The following is an 18,499-nucleotide window of genomic DNA, read 5'->3' as shown; positions in this document are numbered from 1 at the left end:
GTGTCATTTGTGAGTGTTGTATCTTTGAGTATGTGTTTTCTGTAGTTTTTAGTATTTATGACCTGATCCTGTATGGCAATCATGAATCCTTCCGTTTCCCCAAAGAGGCATCCCCGATCTAACCAGCTGTTTGACGCAGTTTTGTCAACAAAATCCTGGGCCAGGTCGTAAGGATGCCTGCCATGGAGTGCCTTTTGAGCCCACGATTGCTTGATGGTGTCTATGCTTTTTATGTGTTGTGTCATGTCTGTGTGTTGTAAGTTTAATGGTGTGCTATTTGAGTCTGCTAGAGTTACTGCTTTATGTAATTGTGATGTTTCTTGTTCCTGTAGAAAAACTCTCGCAGTGTCTGTATTTGTTTGTATTGAAGATTTACTATGTCAATCAGGCCACGTCCACCATCTTGACGTGAAAGGGTTAATCTTTCTGTGGTGGATTTTATGCCAAAATATTATGTAAGATAGGGAAGGGGATCAAAGAAAATATTACGGTTTCTTACACAGGGGTGGGTGGGGATCTAGAATGGCTGAAATTGCCCTTACGTAATTTATGGACGGCCCCTAATTGCAATTATAGCTATTCAGTTTCGATTTAATATATTGAATTAGCAGGAATGTAGAACTAAATGCATTTTCACTTAAAAAGTTCATTCTGCAAATTAAATACAGTACTCTCACTAATTCAAATTATGTTTAATCTGAACCAATTTTGTTTATTTATTTACTTTTTGTAGCTAAATATATATATATATATTAAAGATTAATTTATTTAACTCTATTATCAAGAAAATTGTGAGTTGAAATCATGTGACTTCTGGTATGTTCATATATAGTTAATTGGGGTCTCTGGCCCTTTAGCTTTCCATGTCTGGTTTTGATTTTCATCTATCTAATGCCATTTTCAAAATTAGCAAAAGAAAGACAGCTGACAATAGGAATATATAAATCTGCATTTTAAAAATTGCCAGCCAACAACTACCATTGAAATCTTAGGAATTTCTATGGATATAAGTTTTCTGGATGATTTCTTGGCATCAAACTGCAATATTTATGTAAATCCATTTGCACAAAACTATAGCTTTTTCATAAACTGAAAGCTTAGATTTGTGATAATGTTAAATGGTTCTATGGGAACAATCACTCCATGTTTTGAATCATTAAAACTCTTTCAAATTAAACAACTGCTCAACTACTAAAATGTTACACAATATAAATTATAATAAAGTTGCTAAAGTAACAATGTTAAGAAAGTTTATCTTCATTGTGAATAAGTAATTTTGTCTACATTTAAATGGACTTCTGATTTTGTACAATAGTATTTGTTTAGATTAAACATTTGTTAAATTGTTATTTTAACTACTTTTATTATAAAAATTAAACAAAATTATATCTTTAATTGATTATCATCAAACCTAACCTTTTTAATTTTTTTTTTAATTCTGTAATTGCTAATTTATATATTTAGCTGTAAGTAGATACTTTTTACATGTATTTCTTTGGAAACATTATTACTAATTTAAATCTTTTTAAAAAAGTTCTTTAAAACTATGTATATAAAATTGAAACTATGTTTCTAAATAGTTATACTAAATGGAAATCTAATAATTGCCAATTTGGCAGCAGAGTTTGTTAATACATTGCTCTCTCCTCACTAGTTACTAGGTCCAAATTTCCACTTTCAACGGATGTTTACGTTCATTAGTCATTGTTTAGGAAGTAACATCTATAATTATGACAATATGCAGCATTGTACTTAAGTAATTTATAAATAAAATGTTAAAAAATTATTAAAATTTATAAACAGGAAAAGTTTTAGTCTTTTATTTTTTCCTGTAAATATCAAGTTTGTCAATAAAGAATAATGTGTGTCACTTATTAAAGTTTGTGGTTGCTTTAATTTAGCTGTACTTTTATTGTTCATTACAACTTTAAAATATGATGCCAAGTTCTAAAGATTTTTACAATAAAAGAATATGTAATAAATAATACAATATTATTTTACCAATTATTTATTTGCTGGATATATTAAGAAAGTTATTGAATCATTTGAGTTGTTTGAATGTATAATATTATATATATAAAAGAGTTTTGATTTTTGAAAATTTAGATGCATATTAAAAAAAAAATAAAGTATGGAAGACTGATGAAAAGATAGATTTTTAGTAGAGGAAGGAATATGAAAGTTTAAATAAGGGAATTGCAATTTTGTTGCATAAGTTATTAATTAACAATAATTTGAATGAATGGAAGGTCCTGCCTAGTAGTAGTAATAATAATGGAGCTTAGCAGCAGTAATAGCTGCTAATTCTGCTCAAACTATTATTAAACGTGATGCTTTATTAACATAGAAGACATTGAACATGTTAATTATAATTCTATATTGTCTGATTAAATTAATCAAAAAGTATATTATCTGAAAATGTTTTTGTCAGGTAATATTTGAGGTTTATGTTATAACTGGGAGTCACTACTAGCTCATAAACCCTTAAAAGACTCCCATTGTTTACCAAAAGTTGCATTTAACCAGTGATGATTCATATTTCCATTAAAAAAAAGGAGACAAGAACAGATACATATGCATCCATGACATAGCCTATTCCCTCTTGTTTTTTTCAATTTTGCTATATTAGAAGGATGTAAGGAGCAATTGTGGCCAACTAGAGACTTTCTGGTTGCCCCAATCTACAGTTACAAGAATCTGTTTTGAGGACCTACCAGAAGTGTTTGCAGGTCTTTCAAGTTTTTGTGCAATCTACAGTTAAGATAAAATAAGTAATGAAATTATAACAAAAGTTGTTTCTAGCCTTTGGTATTATTATATTAATTAAATTATCCACAACTGTGAAGCAGATAATAGTGAGGGCTTATCAGACCAATGATGGGCACAAATGCTCAGGGATCAAAGTGAAAACATTTAATAAACACAAAAAAATGACTACATAAGTATGGAAATGAAAAACCTAAATTAAATTTTGGACTATTTTTCCAATAGAAAATAGTCCCTCATCAGTTGGTATTAACTAAAGGTAATGGCATATTAAAAATTATACGAGGTAAAGGTAAACTTAAAACTATGCCTAAAGCTATATAATATAAAGATGAAAACACCACTGTAACAGTATGAGTAGTAAGCATCATCAATACAAAGCATGATGCTTACTACTGAGCTAGACAGTGCATTGGCAGCTATTGTTTATTTCTGTTTGGAAGTGTGGTATTTATTTCCCTTGTATTTGTCCTAGTATAAGTTATTTTAGTTATTTTTGACTTTTGTCTGATATAAAGTTCATTTTGTAATTTGACACGATTTCAGATATAACAAATAATTAGCATTATTAGACTGCCACTTCTCTTTATTACATATTACATTGAGGGTCAACAGTATTAATAACTTTTATTAACACTCAACTCTAATGTAATAAAGGCAGTCTTTGACTTTTGGACAACTTGTTCCTTTGTACTGTAAATAACATTTTAATACTTCTAAATTGCTTTTTTATACCAAATTCAAATTATCAAACATTTTCAGCTGACAAATAAAAATTTAGAGTCTAACATTTTCTGCTAATTTTGGTAATAGCAAAATCATTTGTGAATATTAATTTTTACTGTTTTCTGTTTAACACAATACACATATTCACTGTAAAAAAAGTAAAGACTTTCCTACATTAAAGAAAGATTTTGTTTGTATATCTCTATGGAATGAAACTCCTTTTATAATTTAGTTGAAGTTCTTGTATTTTTAAATCATATAGTTTGATAATTTAAGGACATATTATACAGGAACATATTTAAGTAGATTGACAATTCAAATTTCTTCAGATAGTTATTCAATAGTATCCATTTTGGGTCCAGACCCCTCTTCAGCTGCAGACTGTATTAATAGGTAATGCTGGTTCTGAGTAAAGCACTATTTATTTTTATAACATGCAGTTATATTGCTTGATTTCAGATCATTTGACTTTCATGCAAGGTTTAGTACCATATTATGTCCAAAAGTTAATGGAGACTACCTGTGTATAATTTTAATGAACCACAGATTTTTGAAAAATTTGTTTTTATTTATCTTAATTAATAATTTATAAAATATATAACTATTTAAATAACATTTAATAATGATATTTATAATTTTATATAATGCATGAATAAATAAATAAATATTTACTGTTTAAATTTCTTGAATAATATAAATTTTAAAATTTAATAATTTTAATAAGTCAGATTTTAAATGAATTGTTTAATTTAGAAATTTTTTTAAAAAATTAGTTGTGAAGGATGCAAAGGATTCTTCAAAAGAACTGTTCGTAAAGATTTGTCTTATGCTTGTAGAGAAGATCGTAATTGTGTTATAGATAAGAGACAAAGAAATCGTTGTCAGTATTGTCGCTATCAAAAATGCTTGGCTATGGGAATGAAACGAGAAGGTAAAACTAGAAAGATTATTAAAAAAAATTAATAAAAATCATAATTTTGAGTGTTATATATTGTTTTTATTTTTATTGATTATGAATAAAATTTTTCAGAAGTTTTTTAATTCTTTAATAATGGAATTAAAGTCAAATTACTCATTAACACTTCAAAAGTTAAACTAAACACAGGAAAAACATTGTGTTATTGGAGCCAAATATTAAAATAAACGTAAGCTTCTATGTATTGTCAGACCTCTTTTATTCATTAATTAAAATAGAATTAAGAGGTCCAAAAATATTAAGAAACTTGTATTTACATTTGAATCCAGTAAACAGTTATTAAACCATATTAAACAAAAGCACTGCAACAGCATCAGCATTATTTTTAAAGGTTTTTGAGAAAGATGTAGAGGAACTGTTTTATTTATTTATTTTTCATTAAGAGCTTGTTTCATTTTACATAATTTAATTTACAAACTTTACTGGATTAAAGTATCATATTTACTCAACAATACAGTTTGTTTAGACATTAAGTTAATATCATTATAAATTAACTTTTATATTTAAAAACATTTTTTCAGCTTAACATAAGAAATAAAATATATGATAATTTAATTAAATAATTATATATAGTGAGATATTTTTTTGTATACTGTTGACCCTTGATTTTATGGACTGAAATAACAGATTTCAGGAACAACGGAGCAAATTTTCTTGTTCAAAGATATATGTCAGAATGGAAAGATTAAACTTCAGCTGTTAATGCCTAAAATATCTGCTAGGTAGTATGTGTGCAGATACAACTAATACTGATTTTCTGGTATGTCTAGTTCAGAGGTTTGCCAGATTAACAGTTTTATCAAACTAATTACGGTCATGTNCTCCTTTTAGAGTTTAGAGTAGAATACCCTTATGAGTGCTTCTGCCCCCCATAAAATGACTTGGTATTTAATTTTTGCCAGAGTCAGAGTTGGTCTACTAAAATTATCAGGAGTCAGAGTCGAGTGCTTTTTTACCGACTCCACAGCCTTGGTTAAATAGTACTGATGTTGAGAATGTTGCAAAACAATATGAAATGCTGAGAATGGATCACAGTGAGGAGCTCCATTCCTAGTAAACTTATATAAAATAGCTCTTATGAGTCCAAATTTGCCTAGGACTTGCATAATCTTACACCACTATAGTTTAATGTAAAGGTTCTCAATATGTCCATATGAAAACCATTGCATTACACAAAAACCTAATATTAATAGAATCCAAGTTACTTTCAGGCTAGAATAAACTAATTAAATGGATATATGCATGATTAGCAAAATGAGTCTTGTTCTGTGTTGATTTTTTTTCCAGAATCTTTTTAATAAATAAGTAAAATATTCTTTTTTTTTTTGTTGTGTTTCAAAAATTTATAATTATTGACCTTAGCACAAGACAGCTTAATTAGTTTATTTTCAGCCTGAAAATAATCCAGCTTTTAGATGCATGTTTTGATATAGTTAAATAAACAGTATATAGAATATATCATGTGTAAGATTTCCAAAAAAGATAAATCATTTAAATGGAAACAGATTATGAAACATTTTTGATTGATTATATGTTCTTAATGGTATTATATACTTTTGTATATTCTTTTGAAATATTACTTAATTTCTGTTTAGGTTCAATTGAAAATTACTTTTAATTATGAAGTAAATATTAATGTTAGAATGTTTTTTAAATTGGTTTTAGCTGTTCAAGAAGAAAGACAGCGCAACAAGGAAAAATATGAAAATGAAGTTGAAAGTACAAGTAGTACGCAAAGTGATATGCCAATAGAGAGGATTTTAGATGCAGAGAAACGAGTTGAACCAAAAAATGAAGAGATTGAAACAAATGTAATTAGTTTATAATATAAATATATTTGAAAAATAATTACAATATATAACAATCAACACTTCAAAAAATAAACATAAACAAACAAACTGTTTAATTGAAGCACTAGAGGGAGAAAACATGCAAATATTTTTGTAAAATACATTCTAAATATAGAACAATGCCATTAGTATAGAACTTATAAACTCAGCTAGAAAATTAATAGATTAGAATGTAATATTTTTGGCCAATTAATCATCTTTAGGCATCACATAAAAGAACAGTTTGCAAAGCAGATATTGAATTTTTTTAATAAACATATTTTCACAAAATTGTGGAAATAAAATTGTAAAAATAATAATTAAAAGCAGAAATTAACACTTTTTAGCAAGAGCCTCATGTAACTCAAAAAGAGCCGCATTTGCCCATGTCTGTCATATAACAATAACTCAACAATTCATCCTAGACTATGAATTATATACTTCTCATGTCTCTAAGGTGTTATGGACTGCTATAAAGTTGAGATTAAGCATATATATTAAATATGGATTGGTGTTTTCCTTTGATATCATTGATAGTTTTTGAGAAGCCAAAGCCAATGGCTTCAATGTATAATAAATAAAATAAATTAAAAATTGATATCAACAGCTGCAACGTAGACGATCCAAATGAATGTAGTCTATGTGCAATGCCATTTGTGACCATTCAGTGAACTAGTCTGGCAGTCATGAGAATTTGAAGTGCTCTCATAATTCTGTCTAGATTAAAAGAGGTGCTGGTCCATAAGATATTGGAAAATTGATGGGGGACTCTGTATTGTTTACATTTTTTAATGGAAGTATTTAATTTGTTTCCCTTCTATTTTTCATAATATAGATTGTTTCTCTTATATAATCTTATAAGTTCGTTCTATAACTGACTGTGACGTCCTCAGATACTCAGATCATTGGCATTATTGGACTGTTGTTTTTCTGTATATGTCTATCATATCAAGGATTAACAGTATTTATAATAATAATCATCTGTTAAAATGTAATTATTCAATAAAAACTGAATTTTTCTTCATTTACATTTAATATTATAATNTATATATATGACTAGCAAATTCTTATAAATTGGAAATAAGACAAGATTATACAAATAAGATTATTTAAAACTATATAAATGGCATTTTTCACAATAAAAATTAAAATATTTTGTTCACATAATTATATGGCACTAATCAGGTTAATTAAATACATATAATGAAAAAGAAATACTTCTATACATCTTTTATTAAATAAAATAAAGAATATTTGGTTGAAATTATTGCTTAGACCATTTTTAAAATGTATATATATATATATATATATATATACATTTTAAAAATGGTCTAAGCAATAATTTCAACCAAATATTCTTTATTTTATTTAATAAAAGATGTATAGAAGTATTTCTTTTTCATTATATGTATTTAATTAACCTGATTAGTGCCATATAATTATGTGAACAAAATATTTTAATTTTTATTGTGAAAAATGCCATTTATATAGTTTTAAATAATCTTATTTGTATAATCTTGTCTTATTTCCAATTTATAAGAATTTGCTAGTTATATATATAGATATATTAATTAGTTTTTATTAAATTGAAAAATATATTTGACCTTATGCATCGTCCTCTGTCAAACATTTTACATTTTGAAATAAAAAGAAGAAACAAAAAGTATCAATGTTTGTGGCAAGTGACGGTGATATAAGTGCAAGTGATCTTTTACTGACGAAGATAAAAATTGAGTTAAATGATTCTAGTGATTATGTGCCCTCCTGTAGGTTTTGAAGATAGAATTGGAAGTACGAGTCAAAGATCAGACCATTTCGTGTTCAAGTTTTGTTCCAAGTCAAAAAGTGAGTTACCTAATATAAATCAATGGAATCGCAAAGCAAATTCAATGCAAATTCAAGCCAATAATATGAATGTCACTAGTTTTGAGGAGCATTTATTGAAGATTTTTATGGAAAAATTTATTTACAGGGAGGACTAAAGTTGTTAGTATTATATAAATGTGGCCCAAACTCTGTTAATTAACAGAAATATTTTTTGAATTATTTTAAGGATGATTATAACTGGTTTGAAACAGTTGTATCATTGTATGTTATTGTTAGCAATTCAGTGGTTTTTGATGAAGACCTGAATTATGAATGATGATAATCGGCTGATGTAAGATAGTTTTAATCATCCTTAAAATAGTCTTTAAAATATATCTTGTCTAATTGACTTTTGTGCCATCATGTATATTAACTATTATTTGCTTTACAGGATGTTTCTGCATAAAATTTAAAATAATTTCTTAAATTTAGATTTCAGATTTCAATTTTATTGAGATTTTTTAAAAGGGTTAAGTTCTAAATTATAAAAATGAATTAATGACAATTATTAGACAAAGAAATGTTTACAGTTAACTTTACAATTTGAAATCAAATTGACATGATATGCAACAGTAAAATTTTTCTAAGAAAGTATAAAAGTATTCAAGATATAAGTATAGAAATAATGACAAATAATTTTACAGGAATTCAAGAACTGTATAATTTAAAAAGAATTAAATGAAGTTAACTTAGTTTAATGATAATATATATTGTATGTGAATAAATAATAGTACTCTAATATAAATAAAAGTTATAAATACAAAAAAACATGAGACAAGTTTAATTTAATATTGCTTCACATTTATTTATAATAAAGAATGAGTTTCTTGTTAAATAAAAGAAATATTTTGTCAAAATTTGACCATCCTCAGCTTTGAATCATTGTTTAACAGTTTAGAATAATGTAGAACAGAATTTATATATTGAAACAGATTTTAAATTAAATATTCAGAACAGTTATAATAAAATAAAATAAACATTAAAAAAACTTTTGTATAAAATTCAAGGATAAACAAAATATAAATTTTAGAAAATAAAATTTTTATTAGGTAATTTTCAATATTAACATCTATATAAAGAGTGAAGGAACTTGATAAACAAATTCAAGTATTGTTAATTTTATTTGCATCCTGTATAGTAATAATATTACAATGTTGACTTACCATACACGTGTTAATTAAAGAATGGGACTCCAATAAGAATTTTGTGTGTGTATATATATATACACAACTGTTTTAAAATTCTTATTGGAGTCCCATTCTTTAATTAATACTTGTTTTAGCATATAATGCCTATGCTTATAGGAATGTAGCATTAATTCCAATCTTTTTAGAAACATTAACGTTCTTTTATTCACTTGGAGTTTTTGAAATCCTCTGGTGGAGGATGGAGTTCTTCTGGAATGGGTTCTTGAAATGAGCGGTGATTTGATTTATTTATTTATCAAAATTTTGAACTTCTAAAGTTTGAATTTACCATATATTTTATGCTTTAACTATTTTGGCTTCAATAAAATATTATTTTTATGTTTTGCTTGAATAATAGTAAACCAAATTCCATTTTAGATGGTAGATACATACCCAAAAAATCAGTGCAAGAAAAATAAAAACCAAGTAAAAACAATTCTGTTCACATGGAAAAAATAGAAGATTGGTTCCAGATGTTATAAGAATGTGGCTTTTAAACTGGTAAAATAATATGATAAACTAATTAATATAAGAGCAGTTGTCTAAGCAAAATGAGAGACAGGACAATTGTAACTTACTTATCAGCAAAATTCAATAAATTTATATTATTTGTGTAAATTTTATTTTTCATTTGACTTTTTCAATTAAACACCAAATGCTTCTAGCTTTTAACACCAAGTGGCATACAAAAACTATTCTGCAATTGTACAATCAAATCGTCAAACTTAAATGTTTCTGACTGCTACAATTGCCAGATAATGTTGGATTTAAAGACTGACTGGACAAGCTAGGTGGTAAGGAGCTAAGTATGCAAACCAATGACATAGTCAATTTCATGTAAAACAGACTGTCTTTGTTTATGTACTTAGCTTCTTGTTACCTTGACACTACCATTATTGCTACACGTATTCAAATAATTAATAAAAACCAGCCAAAGCATAAAATTTATTGAAGCGTGTCCTTAAATGCAAATATTATAAATTTATTTTTAAGAAGGAACAACTTTCTGGAAAAGAAAGTATAAATATTTTTTTCTTAAAATTAAATAAAGATTTTTTTTAAAAGGCAAATTTATTGAAATGTGTTAGATTGAAACAAATTATGTAAAAAGAGAATTGAATTTTTTTCCGGAAGTTTTAAATAAAAATCATATAAAATAGTTCATGTAAAATCAGAATTGAATGTATATGAATTCTTAAGAACATGTAAAAAGATTCTTTAGTTAAAATGAAATAATCTTAATATAACATTACATAAATATTTTTTAAAGCTTTTAGCTCCATTCTCAAAATTTTGAGGCTTAAAAATTCCAAAAGTAAAAGTACTTTTTACATGTTTTGAGAATTTATACATCTTAAGGAATCCAAATTTTCTCAATTTAAGTTTTAATTAAAATGAATAATGACATTTTTTTTCAAAATTTGAAAACATATTTGAGATAATTTTTTAATTAATTATTTTATTAAATTATATATATGAACTATTATAATATTTATAAATATTTCTGTCAAATTACTGTCAGTTATAAGTTAAGTATTAATTTCAGAAAATTGGCATTTTTCACAAATGCTTTCAGTAAAAATTTGGCACTAAAAAGGTGTAGAATATTCTTTCAACTTTTTTTTTTACAAGATTATATTAACATTATAAGAAATATATTTAATTTATTGCACTGAATTAATATTTATAAGTAATAAATTGTATTGTGTTTTGTTAATTGTATGTAATTAGTAGGTTAATGTCTATAAATATAAAATGTAATAAAAACTATGATAATTAGCTATTTAAATGTGTCTAAATTTTTTAAAAAAACAAGGGATGATTGGAAAACAAGAATACAAGATTTGCTCTTACTTTTTCGTTTTTGTTTATGGATTACCTACTGCAAACATAATTTGCAACTCTCCAACATAATCATAATTTTGGAGGGTTGCAAACCACTAAATCATTGTGATTTGCAAACCTGTAACAAGTGTGTACAGTTGTTGAACTGGATGAGGCATGTAAAGTACCAACCCACTTAGAGAGCTGGGGTCATATTCTGGTCTCTCGTCTCTCACAAGCTGGTCGCTGATTGGCTAATCATTTGGATTAGCCAATCAGCGACCAGCTTGTGAGAGACGAGAGACCAGAGACGGTGACCAGAATATGGGCCCTGGATACATGAGAAGTGATCTGTTATTTGTTTTCTGTGAGCAAAACTTGTGCCACTAAGGAAAATTTCATTGTAAATTTATTTAGTGTGGGGGAATAGTAATGAATTGCAATAATGTGGATCCACATACAGCTGTCACCACATATGATGTCCTTGCAGGTTTTGGGTAGGATGTGTTTTAACATTTAGCATGAAGCATGGACTTCATTCTGATCAATTACCATCTCTTTGCTCTTCTGAAGAAATAGTTCAGAAGATGCTGGTCTCACTCAGATGAGGATTGCAGGATAAAGTAAGGACTTGGCTTTACTTCAAGTGCAGGACCTCAATTTCTGTTAAATGGGCATCATGAAGTGCTGAGATAAGTGCCTGAATGGATGGGGAAACTATATTCGGAAGTAATGTATGTAGTAGCCTTTCACGTGAGTCACTTTGTATTCATCTAATAAATGTCTACTGGAATTTACAGGCTTTGTATTTTTATTTTCTGATCATCCCTCATATATTAATTTGTAGCTTTTATATAGGTATAATAAATTATAAATAAATAATAGTTATAAAATAACATATATTATTATGACATGTTATCCATGTTGTTGTAATACTCAGTGGTAGTTTTAGACAGATGTATCTTAGGCATTTGTATAGTGCTTATATTTTTAGAAGCCTAATATTTGTATAAATTATATGCTTATCAATACTTGGTTTTGCTCCAGTATTAACTAGGATGCAAGATCTTGTACATTATCGAGTATCATGTGACATGGGCTTTTCACATTATATTTAATATAATAAACCTGTATTGGTCTCTGTGATTCATTTACTTACTGATATGAAAGGTTTGAATAGAAACAGACTTGCCATAGAAAAATGAAATAGTACAGTTGAAAGGAGATATTTGGTACATTAGTAGAAAAATATGAAATCTGAAAAAAGTTAAATAAATTAGGCCAAACATGGTCAAATTTCAACCCTTAACATTTATAGAATACCATGGTGTGTGCGTATGCTTGCATATATGTGCATGCACATATACACGTACATACGGTAGAGCATAGACTATCCGAATACTGATCAACTGAAACATCGGTTAACAGAAAGCATTCCAGTCAGCAAATTCAAATTTCTGCTAGTGCTGTGGTGCTGCAGCACTCTCCCTCTCCCTGCCAATGTAAACTGTAGGCCTACTTTAATGTACTACTATATGTAAGGCATGTATTTGTAAGACGTGTGATACAAATTATATACAGTACAGTTTTGTGTTAATATATTTTTTGTAAATGATCAGTTATCCGAACAACCCAGTCCTGAATTGTTTTGTATAATCAATGCTCTGCTGTACAAACAAAACTAATATTTTTTATATAAAGTATTATTAAATAGCAGTAGCATGCCATCCATGGATGCTGTGGAAGCACAACTTTCCTTGTATTTTCTAAAATATACATACATATTATGCAATTATTTTCATATTTTAACATACTTTGAATTAATTAAAATTAATATTTTATTATAACCACATTATGTATCTTATTACAAATTTATGTACTGTACATATGAAAAACAATGATAAAATTGATATTGTATATTCGAATATGAATTCATATATGCATATTCTCAATGGAAGTGCCATATTGTTGAATACGGGACAACTTCTATGATGAAGAAATTGTGTAAATCAGCCAGATTATATGCATTCGCACATGTGCTTTACAGAGCACCAACCTCACACAGTTTAGCTCGTGGATACTACATACCAAAATATCGCATAATGCTTCCAATGATTCCATCCAGGGCAGCACAGCTTTCCTATCATCAAATGTCACTACATACTACTGTTAAATACAGGGCTGTGGAGTTGGAGTTGGGAGGAATTTCTGGCCAGAGGAGTCGGAGTCGGAAAAAATGTGTCGACTCAGACTCCCGCATTTTAAATTTGTTAGTTTTTTTTATTTAAACGAAAGAAAATTTATTATATATTTATTAATTTTTAAAAATCTTTTTATATTTTGTAATAATTCATTTATTTTAAATACAAAATAGATCAATTTAATTTATTAAATATGTAGTGTTCTTTGTAGTATTTGTGTTTAGTAGTAAAATTATTTTGACCCAATTGAATTTAAATATTTTGGAATCATTTCTTTATTATCCCTGCTCTAAATAAGTACTCTATTTTTCTGAATGAGCCAGACTAATTGATCATAGTTCATATTTTTCTTTTCTGAACAAGGGGCTGACATAGCTACATTGCAAACTTTTTAATTGAACTAACTATTGTGGAAGAATAAAATTGAAGTGCAAATGCTGTTGAATATATGTAGATTTAGAATTTTATCGCCCCCTTTCTCCTCTTATTAAATATTTGTTAAAAATTAAGTTTTTTATACAAATAAATATTAATGTAAGTTAAATATTAAAAATACTAACTACAAGGGTGGTTTTTTTCCAGGCTCCAATGGTCCATAAAACAAAGACAAGTGTAAATAACAAAATGAATTTATTACCAAAAGTTAGATACAAACATTGTTACTTTTTGACATAATCACCATGAAGATAGAGGCATTTGTCATATCTGTGGACGAGCTTTTCCATCCCCTTGTCATAGAATGTTGCTGCTAGTGAATTGAGATGGCCTTAACAATGTTGTTTTCAAGATTGTCATTAATTCATTAGTCTCAAATCACTGCCCTGCTAGCCACATTTTCAGTTCAGGAAAGAGATGGAAGTCTTCACACATTAAAAAGTTCCAAGCTGGGTGGAATTCTTCAACACCGTTAAACACCCAGCTTATAGTCCCGATTTAGTGCCGAGCGATTTCCATCTCTTTCCTGAACAGAAAAAGTGGCTAGAAGGGCAGTGGTTCGAGACTAATGATAATCTTCAAAACAACATTAAGGCCCATCTCAAGTCATTGGCAGCAACATTCTATGACAAACAGATGGAAAAGCTCATCCACATATATAACAAATTCTTCAATCTTCACAGTGATTATGTCGAAAAGTAACCATGTCTGTACCTAACTTTCGGTAATAAATTAATTTTGTTATTTACACTTGTCTCTTTTTTTTTTTTTTTTTTTTTTTTTTTTTTTTTTTTTTTTTTTTTTTATGAACCGTCGGAGCTTGAAAAACAGCTTACTATAAAAGTATTTGGGTAATGCCCAGAGCTCCTTTTAGAGTTTAGAGTAGAATACCCTTATGAGTGCTTCTGCCCCCCATAAAATGACTTGGTATTTAATTTTTGCCAGAGTCAGAGTTGGTCTACTAAAATTATCAGGAGTCAGAGTCGAGTGCTTTTTTACCGACTCCACAGCCTTGGTTAAATAGTACTGATGTTGAGAATGTTGCAAAACAATATGAAATGCTGAGAATGGATCACAGTGAGGAGCTCCATTCCTAGTAAACTTATATAAAATAGCTCTTATGAGTCCAAATTTGCCTAGGACTTGCATAATCTTACACCACTATAGTTTAATGTAAAGGTTCTCAATATGTCCATATGAAAACCATTGCATTACACAAAAACCTAATATTAATAGAATCCAAGTTACTTTCAGGCTAGAATAAACTAATTAAATGGATATATGCATGATTAGCAAAATGAGTCTTGTTCTGTGTTGATTTTTTTTCCAGAATCTTTTTAATAAATAAGTAAAATATTCTTTTTTTTTTTGTTGTGTTTCAAAAATTTATAATTATTGACCTTAGCACAAGACAGCTTAATTAGTTTATTTTCAGCCTGAAAATAATCCAGCTTTTAGATGCATGTTTTGATATAGTTAAATAAACAGTATATAGAATATATCATGTGTAAGATTTCCAAAAAAGATAAATCATTTAAATGGAAACAGATTATGAAACATTTTTGATTGATTATATGTTCTTAATGGTATTATATACTTTTGTATATTCTTTTGAAATATTACTTAATTTCTGTTTAGGTTCAATTGAAAATTACTTTTAATTATGAAGTAAATATTAATGTTAGAATGTTTTTTAAATTGGTTTTAGCTGTTCAAGAAGAAAGACAGCGCAACAAGGAAAAATATGAAAATGAAGTTGAAAGTACAAGTAGTACGCAAAGTGATATGCCAATAGAGAGGATTTTAGATGCAGAGAAACGAGTTGAACCAAAAAATGAAGAGATTGAAACAAATGTAATTAGTTTATAATATAAATATATTTGAAAAATAATTACAATATATAACAATCAACACTTCAAAAAATAAACATAAACAAACAAACTGTTTAATTGAAGCACTAGAGGGAGAAAACATGCAAATATTTTTGTAAAATACATTCTAAATATAGAACAATGCCATTAGTATAGAACTTATAAACTCAGCTAGAAAATTAATAGATTAGAATGTAATATTTTTGGCCAATTAATCATCTTTAGGCATCACATAAAAGAACAGTTTGCAAAGCAGGTGTACTTATATCTCAGAAGTAACATCTTGAAACTTAAACTTTAAAAAATTTTTTTCTTCCAACCTTTTGGATCAGATAAAAGTATAAGAGCAGTCTATTGGTGTTAATAAGGTTTTGTTGTGTAGAACAAAAATAAATACAAAATATCTTGCAAGCACTTTCAACACTATGAAAAAAGTGATATATTGGAGCCACAACTAGAAATTGCAAAGCTGTATATTAGAACATCAAGATGACATTTGCAATAATAGAATTTCCACAGAACTATCTAGAAATGTTCTCAATCATTACAACCCTGTGGAATGAATCTTCCATCCTCATACAATGTGAGGACTGCAACTGTTTATTCACCTGGGAAACATTATGTATTGAGAAATTGGAGCCGTGTAATAAGCCCACTCTAGAGCTCCCGAAAACATGGGTTTCACTATTTAATAATTTAAAAAAATAAATCCTAGCCATGATTATTTTTCAATTTTAGTTTGACCATTAATTAAGCATATAATTTTAATAGTTCACTATTTAATTTTAACATGTACTGTACATTCCTATTAGAACAAATTAATGTTCTAAAATTTGTTTTCATTTTGAATGAAGAAGACATTCTGTACATGCCAATAGACAATGCTCTTAAACTTTTATCTGATAAGAATCTGGTATGAAAAAAATAATTATTTCTTTCATATCTTTTAAATCTTCTAATTTTATAATACATCATTCTTATTTTAAATTTAAACATGTCTTGTATAAACAAAAGTTTTTTTACAATAAAATTCACATACAAAATAATAAAACAAAACTATATTCCAAATAGCCTTAATTCCAAAACTGTGATTACTGGATGTTCACCTAACTGGTTTGGCTTCTTCAAGCTTTCAAATTGAAGAACAACTTTTTTACTTTCAAATAGAACATAGAATAAATACAAAGTATGTAAAACCATCATTATTATTTATTTATGGAAAGAGCTGTTGCACGTATACAAAATATAAAATAAAGTAACATGTTCTGTAATTTGAAAGTGTGAAGAAGTCTGGTTGGATGAAAGTAATTGCAATTTTGTTTCAACGTTACTATAAAATTCATACAAAGTACAAGCTTTGCATTAACAAAATTAAACATATCTGTTCTCCTCAAAGGAAAAAGTGTGAAAATATTACTTAATATATTAAAAGAACACATTATTAAATTACTTTAATTAAAGAAAATTTTTCTACGTCAGTATACCACATTCATAGCAATTTCATTTTGCAAAATGTTTATTTTTGTGATGCTTGAAGATTGATGATTAAACAAAAATGTTTGAATTTGTGGTAGTTTTTTGTTATTACTTCAGTTAAACATTGTTTATATGCAATAATAATAAAATAATTTTATTTTTCTAACATTGCAAATTGATATGAACTGTAAAGAATTGAAATCAGAAAGATTTTAATTGTTACAATAATAAAATTGAACATATTATATTGAAAATTAATCAAATTTATAGATTTAATTTAATTGAAATTTTTAAAGTTAGAGATTTGTCTTTTTATTTTACAATAAAATATATTTTTTTATAAATTAGATAATTATTTCATTAAAAAAATCTGATAATATGCATTAATAAATTTTAATATTTGAAAGAAATTACATTTGCCAAAAATATCTAAAGCTGAATTATTTTCAGGGTAGAATTAAGCTAATTTTTAATTAATTAAATTATTGAATTTAGCCTAAATGAAATTATGCAGTGACTATAACCTGTAATGTTATATGATCTAACAATATAGGTTTGTAATTGGTGATCAGACCGAGTCCAAGTAGAGAAACTAGTAAAATATCTGCATAGGAAACAAGAATTGCAATTTCAAGTCCTGATCTGGGCCAATTTATAAATTATTTAATTAAAGTTCAGAAGTGATTTCTAATTTATTAAGGTTAATGCAAGAAGAATTACAACAACTGATGGACCGTATTGTCGAGTACAGTGAACTGCATGGTCTCTTTATGAATTTTATCAAAACCAAACTTCTTTTGTTCTCAAAAACAAGAAAAAGTGCAAATCTTGTCATTCACGGGAATACTATCAATCAAGTATCATCTCTCAAATACCTCGGCACAATAATAAACGAACAATGTGATCAGTGTAAAGAAATAAGAGCAAGGATCAAACAAGCCAGAACATCGTTTATAAATATGAAAAAGTTTTTTGTTAGATCCAAATTGAGTTTATGTCTGAGGATTTGAATGTTAAGGTGCTACATCTTCTCTGTCCTGCTATATGGATGCAAAAGTTGGACTCTGGACCCCCAAACTGAGAAAAGAATCAAAGCTTTTGAAATGTATTTGTATAGACGAATACTTCGAATATCATGGGTGCAAAGGATTACTAATGTTGAAGTGCTGAACCACATGAACAAGAAAAAGAACTCCTGCTGACCATCAAAATCAGGAAAACACAGTACTGTACATAGGTCATATAATCAGAGGAGAGAAATATCAAATACTTAGACTAATATTAGAGGGCAAAATACAAGGAAAAAGGTCTATTGGAAGACCAAAGAATCAATGGTTGAAAG

The 18,499-nt window shown here is 27.5% G+C and overlaps 1 protein-coding gene across 3 annotated transcripts in view; it reads left to right on the top strand.

The window, feature by feature from the left end:
- Positions 1 to 18,499, top strand: part of LOC111641197 (retinoic acid receptor RXR-alpha-A-like) — an 85,977-nt gene that overhangs the window by 53,379 nt on the left and 14,099 nt on the right. For all 3 annotated transcript variants that reach the window (XM_023387334.1, XM_023387335.1, XM_023387333.1), the window contains exons 4-6: positions 4,266 to 4,423; positions 8,068 to 8,142; positions 15,519 to 15,664. In XM_023387334.1, the coding sequence (XP_023243102.1) occupies positions 4,266 to 4,423; positions 8,068 to 8,142; positions 15,519 to 15,664 (379 nt within the window). The remainder of the gene's footprint in view (positions 1 to 4,265; positions 4,424 to 8,067; positions 8,143 to 15,518; positions 15,665 to 18,499) is intronic.

The sequence above is a fragment of the Centruroides sculpturatus genome, unplaced genomic scaffold (assembly GCF_000671375.1).
Source record: "Centruroides sculpturatus isolate CEXI.00-Female unplaced genomic scaffold, Cexi_2.0 scaffold1386, whole genome shotgun sequence".
In the NCBI taxonomy this organism is placed as follows: Eukaryota; Metazoa; Arthropoda; class Arachnida; order Scorpiones; family Buthidae; genus Centruroides; species Centruroides sculpturatus.
This window is presented reverse-complemented; position numbering and strand designations above follow the sequence as displayed.